Raw genomic sequence first — 13,030 nt, forward strand, 5'->3', positions numbered from 1 at the left:
CAACTCCGTCTTCCCTACACCAGAGCTAATTCCATTTCTTCGCTGGAGCAATGACAAAAGGTTTCCTAAGCTTTCCCTGTGTCTCCCCTAAGTGCTCAGTACATTCTACCATCAGCCAAAACCGTTTCCTAATCTGCTGGATTCAGCCTCAAGTCTCAAAACACGGAACCTACATCGCTGCTATTTGATTTTGAGAGACATGAAAGAATGCAGTACGGATGCGTGGAGAGTAAACATGTTTGCTCTAGCAAATACAAACTAAACACAAGAGGTGAGAGCAGAACCACCCTCTGCTTATGGAGTTCTTGCTGATACAGTCAAGCAAGATCAAAGGAAGGAAACAGACTGATAAAACAAATAGAAACAAAAAACTTTAAACTGCTAAAATATGTTGCAGGGCATACAAATGGTTGTGGTTGTTATACTGCTCAGAATAGTCCCCCTCTGTTATCTACATCTTGCAAACTACAGTTGACAAAAGCCATAGCAAACAGATTCTGGTTATTTAGTTGTTGAGATCTGAAAAGGTAAACAAGACTCTGAAGCCTCAGAACAAATGTGGAACTCGCATTGTTTCCATCTCAGCACTTATGTTCATTATGAACACCTACAAAAAGCCAATACTTGGCTGTGAAGCTGAATCGTGCATCATCTCCTTTTCTGAGCACCGAGACTAGTGCTGCAATGTTGGTCCATTCTAAGCCTTGAATAGAAAAATAGGAAGAGATCATTAAATTATCATTTCCCTGCACAATTGGTATAAGCATTTCCTACCAACAGGATTAGCATGAACGCAGGACCCCAGAATAAAGCTGCTCAGCACGAGGATGGCAGTTTAGCGTCTAGTAAATTTGATTTCTCTGAAAATCCTGACACATCACAATAGCAAAATCCTATTTACTGTGGCAAGTAGGATGGATAATACTATTTAACACCTGCTATAGTATATGCCATCAGCTCACAGCTTTGTGCGTTGGGTGCTCATCTTACCTTAAGGTTAATGCTCCTTGACAGCCTACATGGTAAGTAGAAACCCCAAATTAAGTGCTGAACCTACGATTTGCAAATCCTTCCTTGGAATTTAAGGCATGAAAAAATGGATGCAGATAAGAGCATCCCTTTTCCAGAACTTACGTCTACATCCCCAGGCTCTGATCTGGCACAAAGCTCTGTATGAGGCAGGGGTGTCCCTGCACAAGGGCCACTCAAGTCAGCAAGGACACGCACAGACATGATAGAATGGGAAAGGAAGAAGTATCAGGGCAGTAACTCATGGACTATTAAATCTGTAGCACATCTAATAATGCTGAAACCTCCAAATGCCTAAAAGAATCAAACAATCATAGAACTTAGGTTGGAAAAGACCTTTAATATGAAGTCCAACTATTAACCCAGCACTGCCAAGTCCACCACTAAAATAAGGCCCTTAGTATCACATCTATATGTCTATTAAATTCTCCAGTTTTAACGACTTCCTTGGGCAGCCTGTTCTACTGCTTGACAACCCTTTTGGGTTGTCTAGTGTTTTCTTCCCAAGATAAATTGGGGCTGCTCAGCCTGGAGAAGAGAAGCTGTGTGGAGACCTCAGAGCAGCTTCCAGTGTCTGAAGAGGGCTACAAGGATGCTGGAGAGGGGCTCTTCATAAGGAACTAGTGACAGGACAAGGGGTGATGGTGTCAAAGTGAAAAAGGGGAAGTTCAGGTTGGAGACAAGGCAGAAGCTGTTCCCTGTGAGGGTGCTGAGGCGCTGGCACAGGGTGCCCAGAGAAGCTGTGGCTGCCCCATCCCTGGCAGTGTTCAAGGCCAGGTTGGACACAGGGGCTTGGAGCAGCTGCTCCAGTGGAAGGGGTCCCTGCCTGTGGCAGGGGTTGGAACTGGAGGAGCTTTAAGGCTCCCTTCCAACACAAACCAGCCTGGGATTCTGTGATAATATCCGGTCTAAATCTCCCCTAATGCAATTTCAAGCCATCTTCTCTTGTCCCATCCCTTGTTCCCTGGGAGCAGAGCCCAGCCCCTCCTGGCTCCATCCTCCTGGCAGGCACTTGTAGGGAGCCATCAGGTTCCCCCTGAGCCTTCTCTTCTCCAGACTAAACCCCCACTCAGGTGTTCCCTATCACACCTATGCTCTAGAATAACTCTATTACCTTACACCACACACAAATTCACATGGATACTACCCAATAGTACTGCTGGAAGTACTTCTAGGAAACCCACAAGCATAGAAGCTTAGCTTGAGTGAGAAATACCCTGATTAACATGGGGATACATATCTTGTTCATTCACACTGATAAACTAAGTAGTTTTGTCATACAGCAATGTATTAAAATTAATTTCCTTCTGCTCTTATAACCAGGGGCATGGTTCTGGTAATGATGCATAATAGTATTATGAAGCAGCAGAACATGAAAACAGTTGGATTTGATGAAGAAAACTTGAATTAGGGAGAACTGCATCATTCTCAAATCAGTAGAAGAGTGCACAATCACACCTCATTGTGTGTAGCACATGTGTGATGCTGGAAGTAGAACCAGAAGCAGAAGAGGATCTAGTCACACTCCTTCATAGCAAAGATCTGAAGGCAAAAGCAACTGGGTGAAGGAATGATTGGGTACAAGCTGCTCTGCAGGCAAAATTAATACAGCTGCTGATGTTGACTGTTAAATTGTCCCAAGGAACAAGGGATGGGACAAGAGGAAACGGCCTCAAGCTGCACCAGGGCAGCTTTAGATGGAGCTGAGGAACAATTCCTGCCCCACAGGGTGCTCAGGCATTGGAACAGGCTGCCCAGGGCAGGGCTGCAGGCACCGGCCCTGCAAGTGTTCACACAGCGTGGAGATCAGGCCTCAGTGCCATGGGGCAGTGGTGGCCTTGGCAGTGCTGGGGAATGGTTGGGCTGGATGAGCTTAAAGGGCTTTTCCAACCTGGCTGATTCTATGATTCTGTGACTGGAACTTACACTGTCAGACATGCAGAGATGGTTCTGAAGTTTACAGCCACTGGGACTCAGAACTGACACTGAAACCAGAGTCATAAAAGGACAATGGACATGGAGAAACTGAACAGAACAACAATAAATACAGTGGGACAGAAGCGTGTGAATGTGTGTGTGGACACACACAAGACAACATCAGAGAAAGCAGCTGTAGGACTGTTCTTCCAGGTAGCAAGCTGCTCCATCTGCCCCAGATGTTAGCTTTCCTTTTCTTGCTTCATTTTAAAAGAGCAATCACATGGTTTAAAATACCACTAATGCCACCTTATTAGAGTAATTAATTAAGACTATGTAGGGTACACATGTCCATTATTTGAACACGGCTACCTCTGAAGTCTTTTTTTGCTGGAATCAAGATACACCATCAGCCTGTAAGCAGACAATGAAAACACTGACAAATTCTTCTCCAAGTTTAATGTGCAAACCCTTAAGTAACAGCTCTCCATACCAACCAGATACACACTACGAGAAGGTTATTCTTTAACTCTTTTGTTAAGCTATCTCATTTTGCATTGCTGCCGTGGAGCAAGCAATAACTCATAGCTTACGTGCCATCTTTGACCTAGAAACACTGGCAGCTGTTAGGGGAATCACTGGGTTTTTGGGGAAACATCAAAAGGTTTTTAGCACATAAACCAAATTTATGAACAGATATTGCCCTGGAGAATAGAACTGTTTATGTTTTAGCATCCCAGCTGTCAGTGGTGCACAGTTACTTGGTCCTGTATTAATCCCCTGAAAAGGCTGAGCATCTTCACTGAGATAGTTTATAATTGACAGCCTTCATCTGGCGCTGAATACGGAGAATAATTCTCTCCATAAGGAGCACATTGTGCTGACACTAATCTGTTCTGTTGTCATCTCCCTTTATTATTAACGTCTGCATTGTTTTTTTCCCAGCAGCACTGAAGAACACAAATAGGAAGCGTCTAATTGAAAAAGGTAAGTAATCAAAAAGCCAATTAATCATCCAGATGAGCTCTGACACTCAGTGATGCAACAGACAGAAGTACCACATACAGAACTCGAGTACCTTTAAAGTGCGCTTATTTGATGTAAGAATCATCTGAGAATGTCATTAGCATTCTCTGTCACAGGTGACAGACTCATACTGCACATTTCTTCACCCTCATGTTACTTCTCTACCCTCCACTTACGCTGTGCTCCCATCCTGCCTCCCGTTCCCATCTTTTCTCTGCTCAACAACTCATACGCTGACTCCCACTGAAAACAGGACAAGTTCAGGAGGTTATTGTTATTGTGCTCTGTAATTTCCAGCATGTTCAACCTTTTCAGAGCTTTTCTTCCTAAAGCTCTATTTCTATCCCAATGCTCAAAAAAGCACCAACACAGCATCTCACAAATGACCTTACTAACGGCTGCAGGCTCAGCAGCAGTGAAGCTGGGATTGCTGGAGACACGACCTCTCTGCTTTTGCAAGTTTTCATTCTATAAGCTCCACATCTCTGAAAAGTTCAAAGTTAGATTTGGAGCACAGAGTTCACCTCCTTTTAAAGCTCAAACAGCTCTTTCTTAGTGTAGAAGAGATATGCACATTTACTCCGAAAACAAACCGGATGACAACTTGGCAAAGCAAAGATTTCTTAGCTTACAAATGAAGTCAGAATGAGAAGACAAATGTTAGTATCATGAAAGCTCCAGTCTGAAAACAGACCAAACATCATCCATGGCAGAAGACACTCAAGTCCAATCTGCTTGCTGCAAACCTGGAGACTTCCAAGTCCAAGAAGAGAAAACAAGAGATGGCAGAATTCCTCTATTCCACACTACTTGGGGGGATGATGCTACAGTAGTACTCAATACAGTTATTTAAAGCCCATTATCTCCCTTGTACACAACAAGGATATATTCACACACATGTAAAAATGTGATTTCATATTGGAAATCTTCCCTTACTAAGGACAACCAAAGACACTGCGTAAATGACCTACTTTAACATTAAAAATAGATATGAATAAAATCTTATTTGGTGCATAGCACCTTAAAAAGGTAAAAGAGAAGCTTTTAAACCAAGAATCCCAGCTTAGCACACACCCTGCACTATGAATGACTGCCTAGAGAAGCTGTGGCTGCCCCATCCCTGGCAGTGTTCAAGGCCAGGTTGGACACAGGGGCTTGGAGCAGCTGCTCCAGTGGAAGGTGTCCCTGCCTGTGGCAGGGGTTGGAACTGGAGGAGCTTTAAGCTCCCTTCCAATGCAAACCAGTCTGGGGTTCTATGATTCTATGAATAACTCCACTGTAACTATAAAATGGAGGGCTGATAACTGACATCAGAGGTACAACCACCCCATAAAAAGCCACTGTGGATAAGATGCCTTTTCCTCAAACAGTAGCAAGTTATTTGGGAATAAGGAAGGCAGGGTTTTTGTGAAGGATCTTCATTTTAACTGCTTAAATAATGCACCATTTTAGAATCATTAAGCTAATTTAATCTCATCCTTTCAAACTGATTTTCATTGCCAAGAACATGGACTTCATTAATGTCATCTTCAAAAAGGTAGGACAAAACACGGAGACAGTATCTGATATGCCCTCTGTTTAAAATATTCATTAAGACTAATTATACACACTGATAATTCATGCAACATGCTCTTCTTCCTAATCCATAAAAACAAGGGCTTTTCTTGTATCCTGCTAAATTGCATAAATGAATATAGATCTTGTTAATACTGTTTTCAAAACTAACTAGAAAGGAAATTCATATTAATCAACAATAGGTAGGCTCAGGATGAAGGCACAGGGGTTCAGGCTGAAGATTACAACCAACCTGGGATCTAGAAAGTGATGACAGCAGTAATTATTTGACATTAACAACCTATAAAATAATACCCTATAAAGAATAAGAATGCTAAGAGCAATATGTTAAGATATTGTAAGCATGGCACACAGCTTATCAACCTGTTTGGTTCAGTTTAGTTCAGAGTCTATGGGGAAAGGCTTCTTAAAGCCTTTTTAAAAGCACAGAAGTGCTTTTAAATGTGGCATAAACAACTTTAAACTTTTAAACTCTTTTAAGCTCTACATGAACTGGTAGGTTTTGGAGGAACCACTCCAACCAACGAGAACAACTGGGTTTCAATGACAAACCAGTGTGCATCTCCACACCTCACAGGCAATTTTAAGACTACTTGGTGATACTCACTTACACTGGCTCTTCATTAGTGCTGCTACAAAAGTTACCTTGTTTGGATCATGCCTCTATATGTAATTACTATGCCAGATAAAATCTCATTGTAAATGTGAGAACTTGGTAAAGAAAACACTATTCCCATCTTTAAATCTTGTCAATATTAAGCCAGAAGCAGTAGCAGTCCACACAGAAACAAACCCGCTGGCAGTTTTAAGCTTGATCTCCTTAGAAAAGTCATCTTGTTTAACAGTAAAACATAACCAGAAAGTCAGCAGTAGAAAGGAACAGAAAACTCTTCATTAAAAGGGAGAAGAGGCTCACCCTTTCCTCCAGTCGAGCCAGCTGCTCTTTGTAGTAGGCATCGTGCTTCTTCAGTTCTCTGTCCTTCTCTTCCAGCTGCCTGGCCTAAAAAAAGAAAGAGAACCACAAAGCTGGATCAAGAAAGAGCCTCACTTGCAAAGCAAAACATCCACTATAAATTGTACCAGTTAGGAATGTAAGAAGGATTGAGAACTGCAGTCTATTAGCTTTTGCCAAGCAGTACATTAATAAGATGATGATTGCTGCATTGAAAATGGAGAGAGATTGTCTATTGTACTGGGCTTTCTCCTTCCCCTCAACAGCTGTGCCACAGTTTGTCCAAATGCACTTGGAAATGTCACAAAGATGGAACCAAGCACACTCATGCTGAGATGAGTATTTGGGTTTTGATTGGAATTAACTTTGCTCCTGAACTTTGAGAAACTTCCTCAAGCTACTGAAAACAAATATATGTAGAGCTGGAATATTTAACTTGATTTGGGAAAGTTATAAGTGGACATTTTTGACATAAGAAAAGCTGAACTTGCATCCACCTATTTCTAAGCAGTGGTTATAAAGATTGTCTTTGTTGTAGCTGTTTTTCCTTTAAACCCCCAACTCTGGAATGCATTTAACATGTGCTTAATTCTAAACACATAAATCTTTGGGCAGAATCAAATGCCTACACATTGGCAAAAGCAGATCTAAAACATACATCTGAAACTCTGATGTCCTCTTGAAACAGCAATCCTTCCTCTAATCACTCCTAGATCAGTTGAAGTATCTGACTATGCAACTTGAAACCCTTTACTGTGGGATCATCCCTATGTGGGCCTACAAGGATGCTGGAAAGGGACACCTAATCAGGGATGGTAGCAACAGGACAAGGGCTGATGGGTTCAAACTGAAACAGGAAGTTCAGGTTAGATTTAAGGAAGAAGTTCTTTACTGTGAGGGTGCTGAGGCACTGGCACAGGGTGCACAGAGAAGTGATAAATGCTCCATCCCTGGCAGTGTTCAAGGCCAGGTTGGATGAAGCCTTGGGTGACATGGTTTAGTGTGAGGTGTCCCTGCCCATGGCAGGGAGTTGGAACTGGGTGATCTTAAGGTCCTTTCTAACCCAAAGCATTTTATGGTTCTATACCCAGTAACTTAACACAGAATAATTCTGAACACCTATCTTTTGAATACTAATGAATATTCATTTAAGAGATGCTACCTGTAGCAGTACTGAGCAAGTTGACAGCTTTTTGGCTTTTCAACTTTAGTATGTACCAATATCTGCTATTAAGGGGACTCATTAAGTATCACAAAACACATTCAAAGAGCATGCATGCCCCCAGAATACATACAAAGGTCTGAGTCATTCAGAGAAAACACTAGACAAGTGTTTTTTAACAAGCTATGGAGGATTTAACGTTTAAATCATCAGCACAAATTCATTGCAGGCTTGTAATGTTTTAATAATAAACTACCTTAGTGACTAATAATTAACTATCAGTGGTCATTACCACAACTGCCTATTCAATAGTAGTCATTTACCTCTAACATATTATTTTCACACAGATACTGAGACTACGAAACCAACTTCCTATTTTAGCAGCAGGACAAAGGAGGTGCTCCTGCCCCTCTACTCTCATAAGACCCCACGTGCAGCACTGTGTGCACTGCTGGTGTCCTCAACATAGGAAGGACATGGAGCTGTTGGAGCAAGTCCAGAGGAGGCCACGAGGATGATCAGGGGCTGGAGAAGCTCCTGTATGGAGACAGGCTGAGAACATTGGGGCTGTTGAGCCTGGAGAAGAGAAGCTGCGTGGAGACCTCATAGCAGCTTCCAGTATCTGAAGGGGCTACAAGGATGCTGGGGAGGGGTTCTTCATCAGGGACTGTAGTGATAGGACAAGGGGGGATGGGTTCAAAGTGAAACAGGGGAAGTTCAGGTTAGGTATAAGGAAGAACTGCTTCCCTGTAAGTGTGGTGAGGTGCTGGCACAGGGTGCCCAGAGAAGTGGTAAATGCCCCATCCCTGGCAGTGTTCAAGGCCAGGCTGGACAGAATCTTGCATAACATAGTCTGAGGTGTCCCTGCCCATGGCAGGGGGTTGGAACGGGATGTTCTTAAGGTCCTTTACAACCAAAACCATTCTATGATTCTATTATGTAAAATACTAAACTGTTGTACTTCTGCTACCACAGATCCAGGTTGTAGAAGCACATCACAAAAATGACACAACGCACTGTGCTGTACTTCCAGAGATACAAGACTTGATTCCCTTTGTCAAGATTAGGAGGTAGGTTTTGGTTTTGAAGGAGTTCTTGGTAAAGAGCAAAGGAATAAAATCAAAACCCTGGATTTTCAGTTGTTCTTTGCTTTACTACTTACCTTTGCTTCTATATCCTGAAGCATGTAAAAAAGAAAATCAAAGTGTCCAGTTAAATTTATTATATAATGGTGAATAGAAAGAATGGAAAACACATAATGCATCAAATATCTCTCTAATACAACACATTGCTGAAAACTACTTGGAAGTTGTTCTTTTTTAATACAACTTCCCCCTCAATTCCCCTGCTCATCCAAAAAACACAAAGCCAAGTTTTAATGCTACTTAGGTGAACCTTCTCCTCTGCCAACCACCCCATCTTCAGTATAGTGCAATGAAGCACATGCTACAACCCTCTTCAGCACCATTTAAATGAGCCTTTATTCACTAATTACAGGTTTTTACAAAGCTGATTAAACTAAATGTTCCACAGCCTAATACCATGCTTTGGATTGATCACGGTTTGGCTTCTTCTAGATAATCCCTGTATGACCTCCCAAAGCTGATGGTTACAGAAACAGCTGGAAAATCACTGCAGATTCTGCCTCCCCAAAACCATCCTCTCCCAAATAGCTAAAGTGCTACTTCAGTGCATTGCCATAGCTACCCATACATGAATATTTGATGCTTAACCACTTCATGAGCCCCATAATATTTGCAAACTCAAGAATATTCCTTTTGTGCAAATGGAATTAAAGAGGGCAGGGACAAAGAAAATGTGCAATTAATGTTCCATCACACTCAGGAGAACTTAGTTAAGTTTTAGTTCTTACAATTCAATAGTGTTGCACATGATTCTATTGATGCCCTGAAACCAAGCAGCAAAACTGACTTTGAAAGCCAATAAGACAGAATAAAACCCATGCAAGGGCATCACAACTTAGTTCACTCACCCTATTACTGGTGATTGAAAAGGGCAGAAATTTTCAGGATGTCTAAACACAACAGATCAAGGGCACACTAATGATGGAGGAGATGAAACACATCCTCTCCCCTGAGTCCAGTTGAGTTTGAATTCTCATCTGTGTCTTGCTTCCTGACCAAATCATATCATAGAATGGTTTGGGTTGGAAGGGACCTTAAAGCTCCTCCAGCTCCAACCCCTGCCACAGGCAGGGACCCCTTCCACTGGAGCAGCTGCTCCAAGCCCCTGTGTCCAACCTGGCCTTGAGCACTGCCAGGGATGGGGCAGCCACAGCTTCTCTGGGCACCCTGTGCCAGCGCCTCAGCACCCTCACAGGGAACAGCTTCTGCCTAAGAGCTCAGCTCAGTCTCCCCTCGGGCAGGTTCAAGCCATTCCCCTTGGCCTGTCCCTACAGGCCCTCTCCATTAGAAAAAGATAAATGGATTTGATTAACAGCATCTGATCACTCAATTTACATATAGAAAAGACAGTATGAGCAGGAGAACACAAATAACATTCATCTGGTGTTAACTGCCCTGGAAAGTTTGGTTTCTTCTGGAAACTGTTAGCTTTTTGGGTTGGTATTTGGGTTTGGTTGCCTGACCCTCAGGATATCTAGTGATCAAAACAGATGGGTTTTAGTGTACTAAAGATATGGAAGCCAAGAAGTGAATTACACTCAACTCAGGCTGCCTATTGCCCTGATCCTATCAAAGCTTTTATACCACTGATAAAGTAGAAATATTAGTCTATAAGAATACTAAACAATACATTTATCCAATGGTCTCCCTGTATTGTGAAAGGAACTGGAAGATTTGGTAGACCAGTAAGAAATGCCGAAAACAAAAAGCTTCCATGTAACTACAACCCCGGCACCTGTGCAGTAATGCAGCCACTGCAAAGTTTGGAAGATAGAGTAAATAGAGGATTATTCATTTATATAGGAGACAATATAAATATGCCAACGGAAGAGATTCACTGCAGAAATAAAACCCCGTAAGGTAATAGTATATTTATGGGGCCACAGCAGCATGAGCCCAGTGAATATCAATTAGCTGTAACAGAATAATTAACAGTAGCCATGTATTCAATTAGCTGAATGCTGCACTTGAGGTGTAAATGAGTTATTGGACCAGTTTCATTGCTTCTTCACAAAGTAACTCTAATAAACAAAGTGTCTGCTTGGGTGCTGTTGGGAAAAGAGCTTCCAGAAGTCACCTTTGAGAGGCAGCCCATCTTCCCATGGGTAGCCAAAGTGGAATCCCAAACCAGCTCCCTGATATTAAATAAGGCTGTTTTAGAATCCCTGGGAGGTCAGACTACAGGCCAACCTAGGGTTTCATTTTCAAAAGGAGCATCTGGATTTAGCACAGCACTGGGATGAGTTTCCATCACTGGAGAAGTGGGTGTCTATGTTGCATTACACACTGCTTCAGGGGCACTCGCAGAGCTGGGCCAAGCCAAACCCTTCTCATGCTGGATACAGCAGGTACACATCAGTGACAGTGAGCTGGCAGTGTGTCCTTGTGGCCAGCAGGGACAAGAGTATGCTGGGGTGCATTGGGAGGAGTGTGGCAGCAGGTGAAGGAGGTGATCCTCACCCTCTGCTTGGCCCTGGTGAGGCCAAATCTGAAGTACTGTGTCCAGTTCTGGGCTCCCTGGGACAAGAGAGACAAGGAGCTACTGGAGAGGCTCCAGTGGAGGCTCCAGAAATGAGCAGGAGCTGGAGCATCTCTCTTATGAGAAGAGATTATGGGAGCTGGCCCTGTTTAGAGAAGAGCAAACTGAGAGGGGATCTCATCAATGCAGATCAATAGCTCAAAGGCAGGTGGGAGGAGGATGGTGCCAGACTTTTCCCAGTGGTGCCCAGTGACAGGATGAGAAGCAATGGCCATAAACTAAAACACAATATGAGGAAGAGCTTCTTTACACTGAAGGTGTCCGAGCACTGGCACAGGCTGTCCAGGGGAGTTGTGAAGTCTGTCTGGAGACATTCAAAGGACACCTGGAACATCCCTGTGTGACCTGCTCTGGGTGGCGCTGCCTTGGCAAGGGGTTGGACTGGATGATCTCCAGAGGACCCTTCCAACCCTAATGATTCTGTGATTCTTTTTGTCCTTTCTAAGGTAGAACAGAGCAAATAAGCAGCTGCCTGAAAACGTATGCTGAATAAATTATCTTCAAAACATAAAGAAAGGACTCAGCTGGAGACAGCGAGATTCAAGTTGGGTGCAGTTTGCAATTGCTCTCCTTTAAGGAGCTGCTGAGTATAAACCATTAGCAGGGAGTTTAGGAGACGTTTGTAGGCAGGTTTCAAAACCAGCTCTTGAAGCACTTGGCAGTCCCAGGTTTACAGCTGCCGAGCTCTAAATCCATTAACATCCACCAATTTACAGTGGAATGCCACTGATGTGGCTTCAGTTTGCATTTTGCTGGCAAAGAAGAATAATTAGCTTCAAAATACAGAGTCCAGCCTTACACTAAACTTATAAATCATTATCAGCCATCTGAAAGTGCCCTGCCTAGGTCTTGCCAAGCTGTGTCACGGTCATTTCCTCATCACCCCAACAAGAACATCACAGAACAATGAAAGGATGGATCTCCCAGGCTACATTTGAGGCTATGAGTGAGGTCAGGCATCGGGTCCGGGGGCTGCAAGAGCATCCTGTCACAATGGGTTTACAAGACTAAGGGGTTTTGCCAAATGAAATGCTAACTACAGCAATGAGGGCTTTTCTCATGGGAAAGGTCACATGAAATATCTGCAGGCCCTCAGGCAGGCCTGTGTCCTCTGAAGAAAAGGTTAATGGATTAATGGGCAAAAGAAAGTGGCAGAGGAGGGCTGGCCTTCAGCAGTGCCAGCAGCAGAGCCACTCCACAGGAGTGTGATGTACCACTGCTACAGGAGAGCACACCTCAAACAGGGATCTTTCACCGTTTTCTACTGCATGCTTCATCCACTGTTCACTATGAGAGTGCTGAGGAGCTGGCACAGGGTGCCCAGAGAAGCTGTGGCTGCCCCATCCCTGGCAGTGTTCAAGGCCAGGTTGGACACAGGGGCTTGGAGCAGCTGCTCCAGTGGAAGGTGTCCCTGCCTGTGGCAGGGGTTGGAGCTGGAGGAGCTTTAAGGTCCTTTCCAACCCAAACTATTCTTGATTTTGTGATTCAGGTCATAAATAATTAAGTGAACCTTGCCAACACATTCTGCCAAGTTGTGCCTTTATAAACCATATTAAAACTGCCCTTGCTAAGACCTTTGCTGGTCATTCATTGAGCCACCTTAAACCACTCATTTCACAACACACCATTCTGTTGCTGGAGATTTTACATTCATTTCCCCACTTGAGGTCTGCTGGATGAGTTTA

General features: G+C 43.4%; 1 protein-coding gene across 2 annotated transcripts in view; it reads right to left on the reverse strand.

Annotated features, from left to right (window-relative positions):
• Positions 1 to 13,030, reverse strand: part of CHCHD3 (coiled-coil-helix-coiled-coil-helix domain containing 3) — a 156,881-nt gene that overhangs the window by 55,615 nt on the left and 88,236 nt on the right. For both annotated transcript variants that reach the window (XM_034063411.1, XM_034063410.1), the window contains exon 5: positions 6,464 to 6,547. In XM_034063411.1, coding sequence (XP_033919302.1) covers positions 6,464 to 6,547 — 84 coding nt within the window. The remainder of the gene's footprint in view (positions 1 to 6,463; positions 6,548 to 13,030) is intronic.

Source organism: Melopsittacus undulatus, chromosome 5 (assembly GCF_012275295.1).
Source record: "Melopsittacus undulatus isolate bMelUnd1 chromosome 5, bMelUnd1.mat.Z, whole genome shotgun sequence".
NCBI lineage: Eukaryota > Metazoa > Chordata > Aves > Psittaciformes > Psittaculidae > Melopsittacus > Melopsittacus undulatus.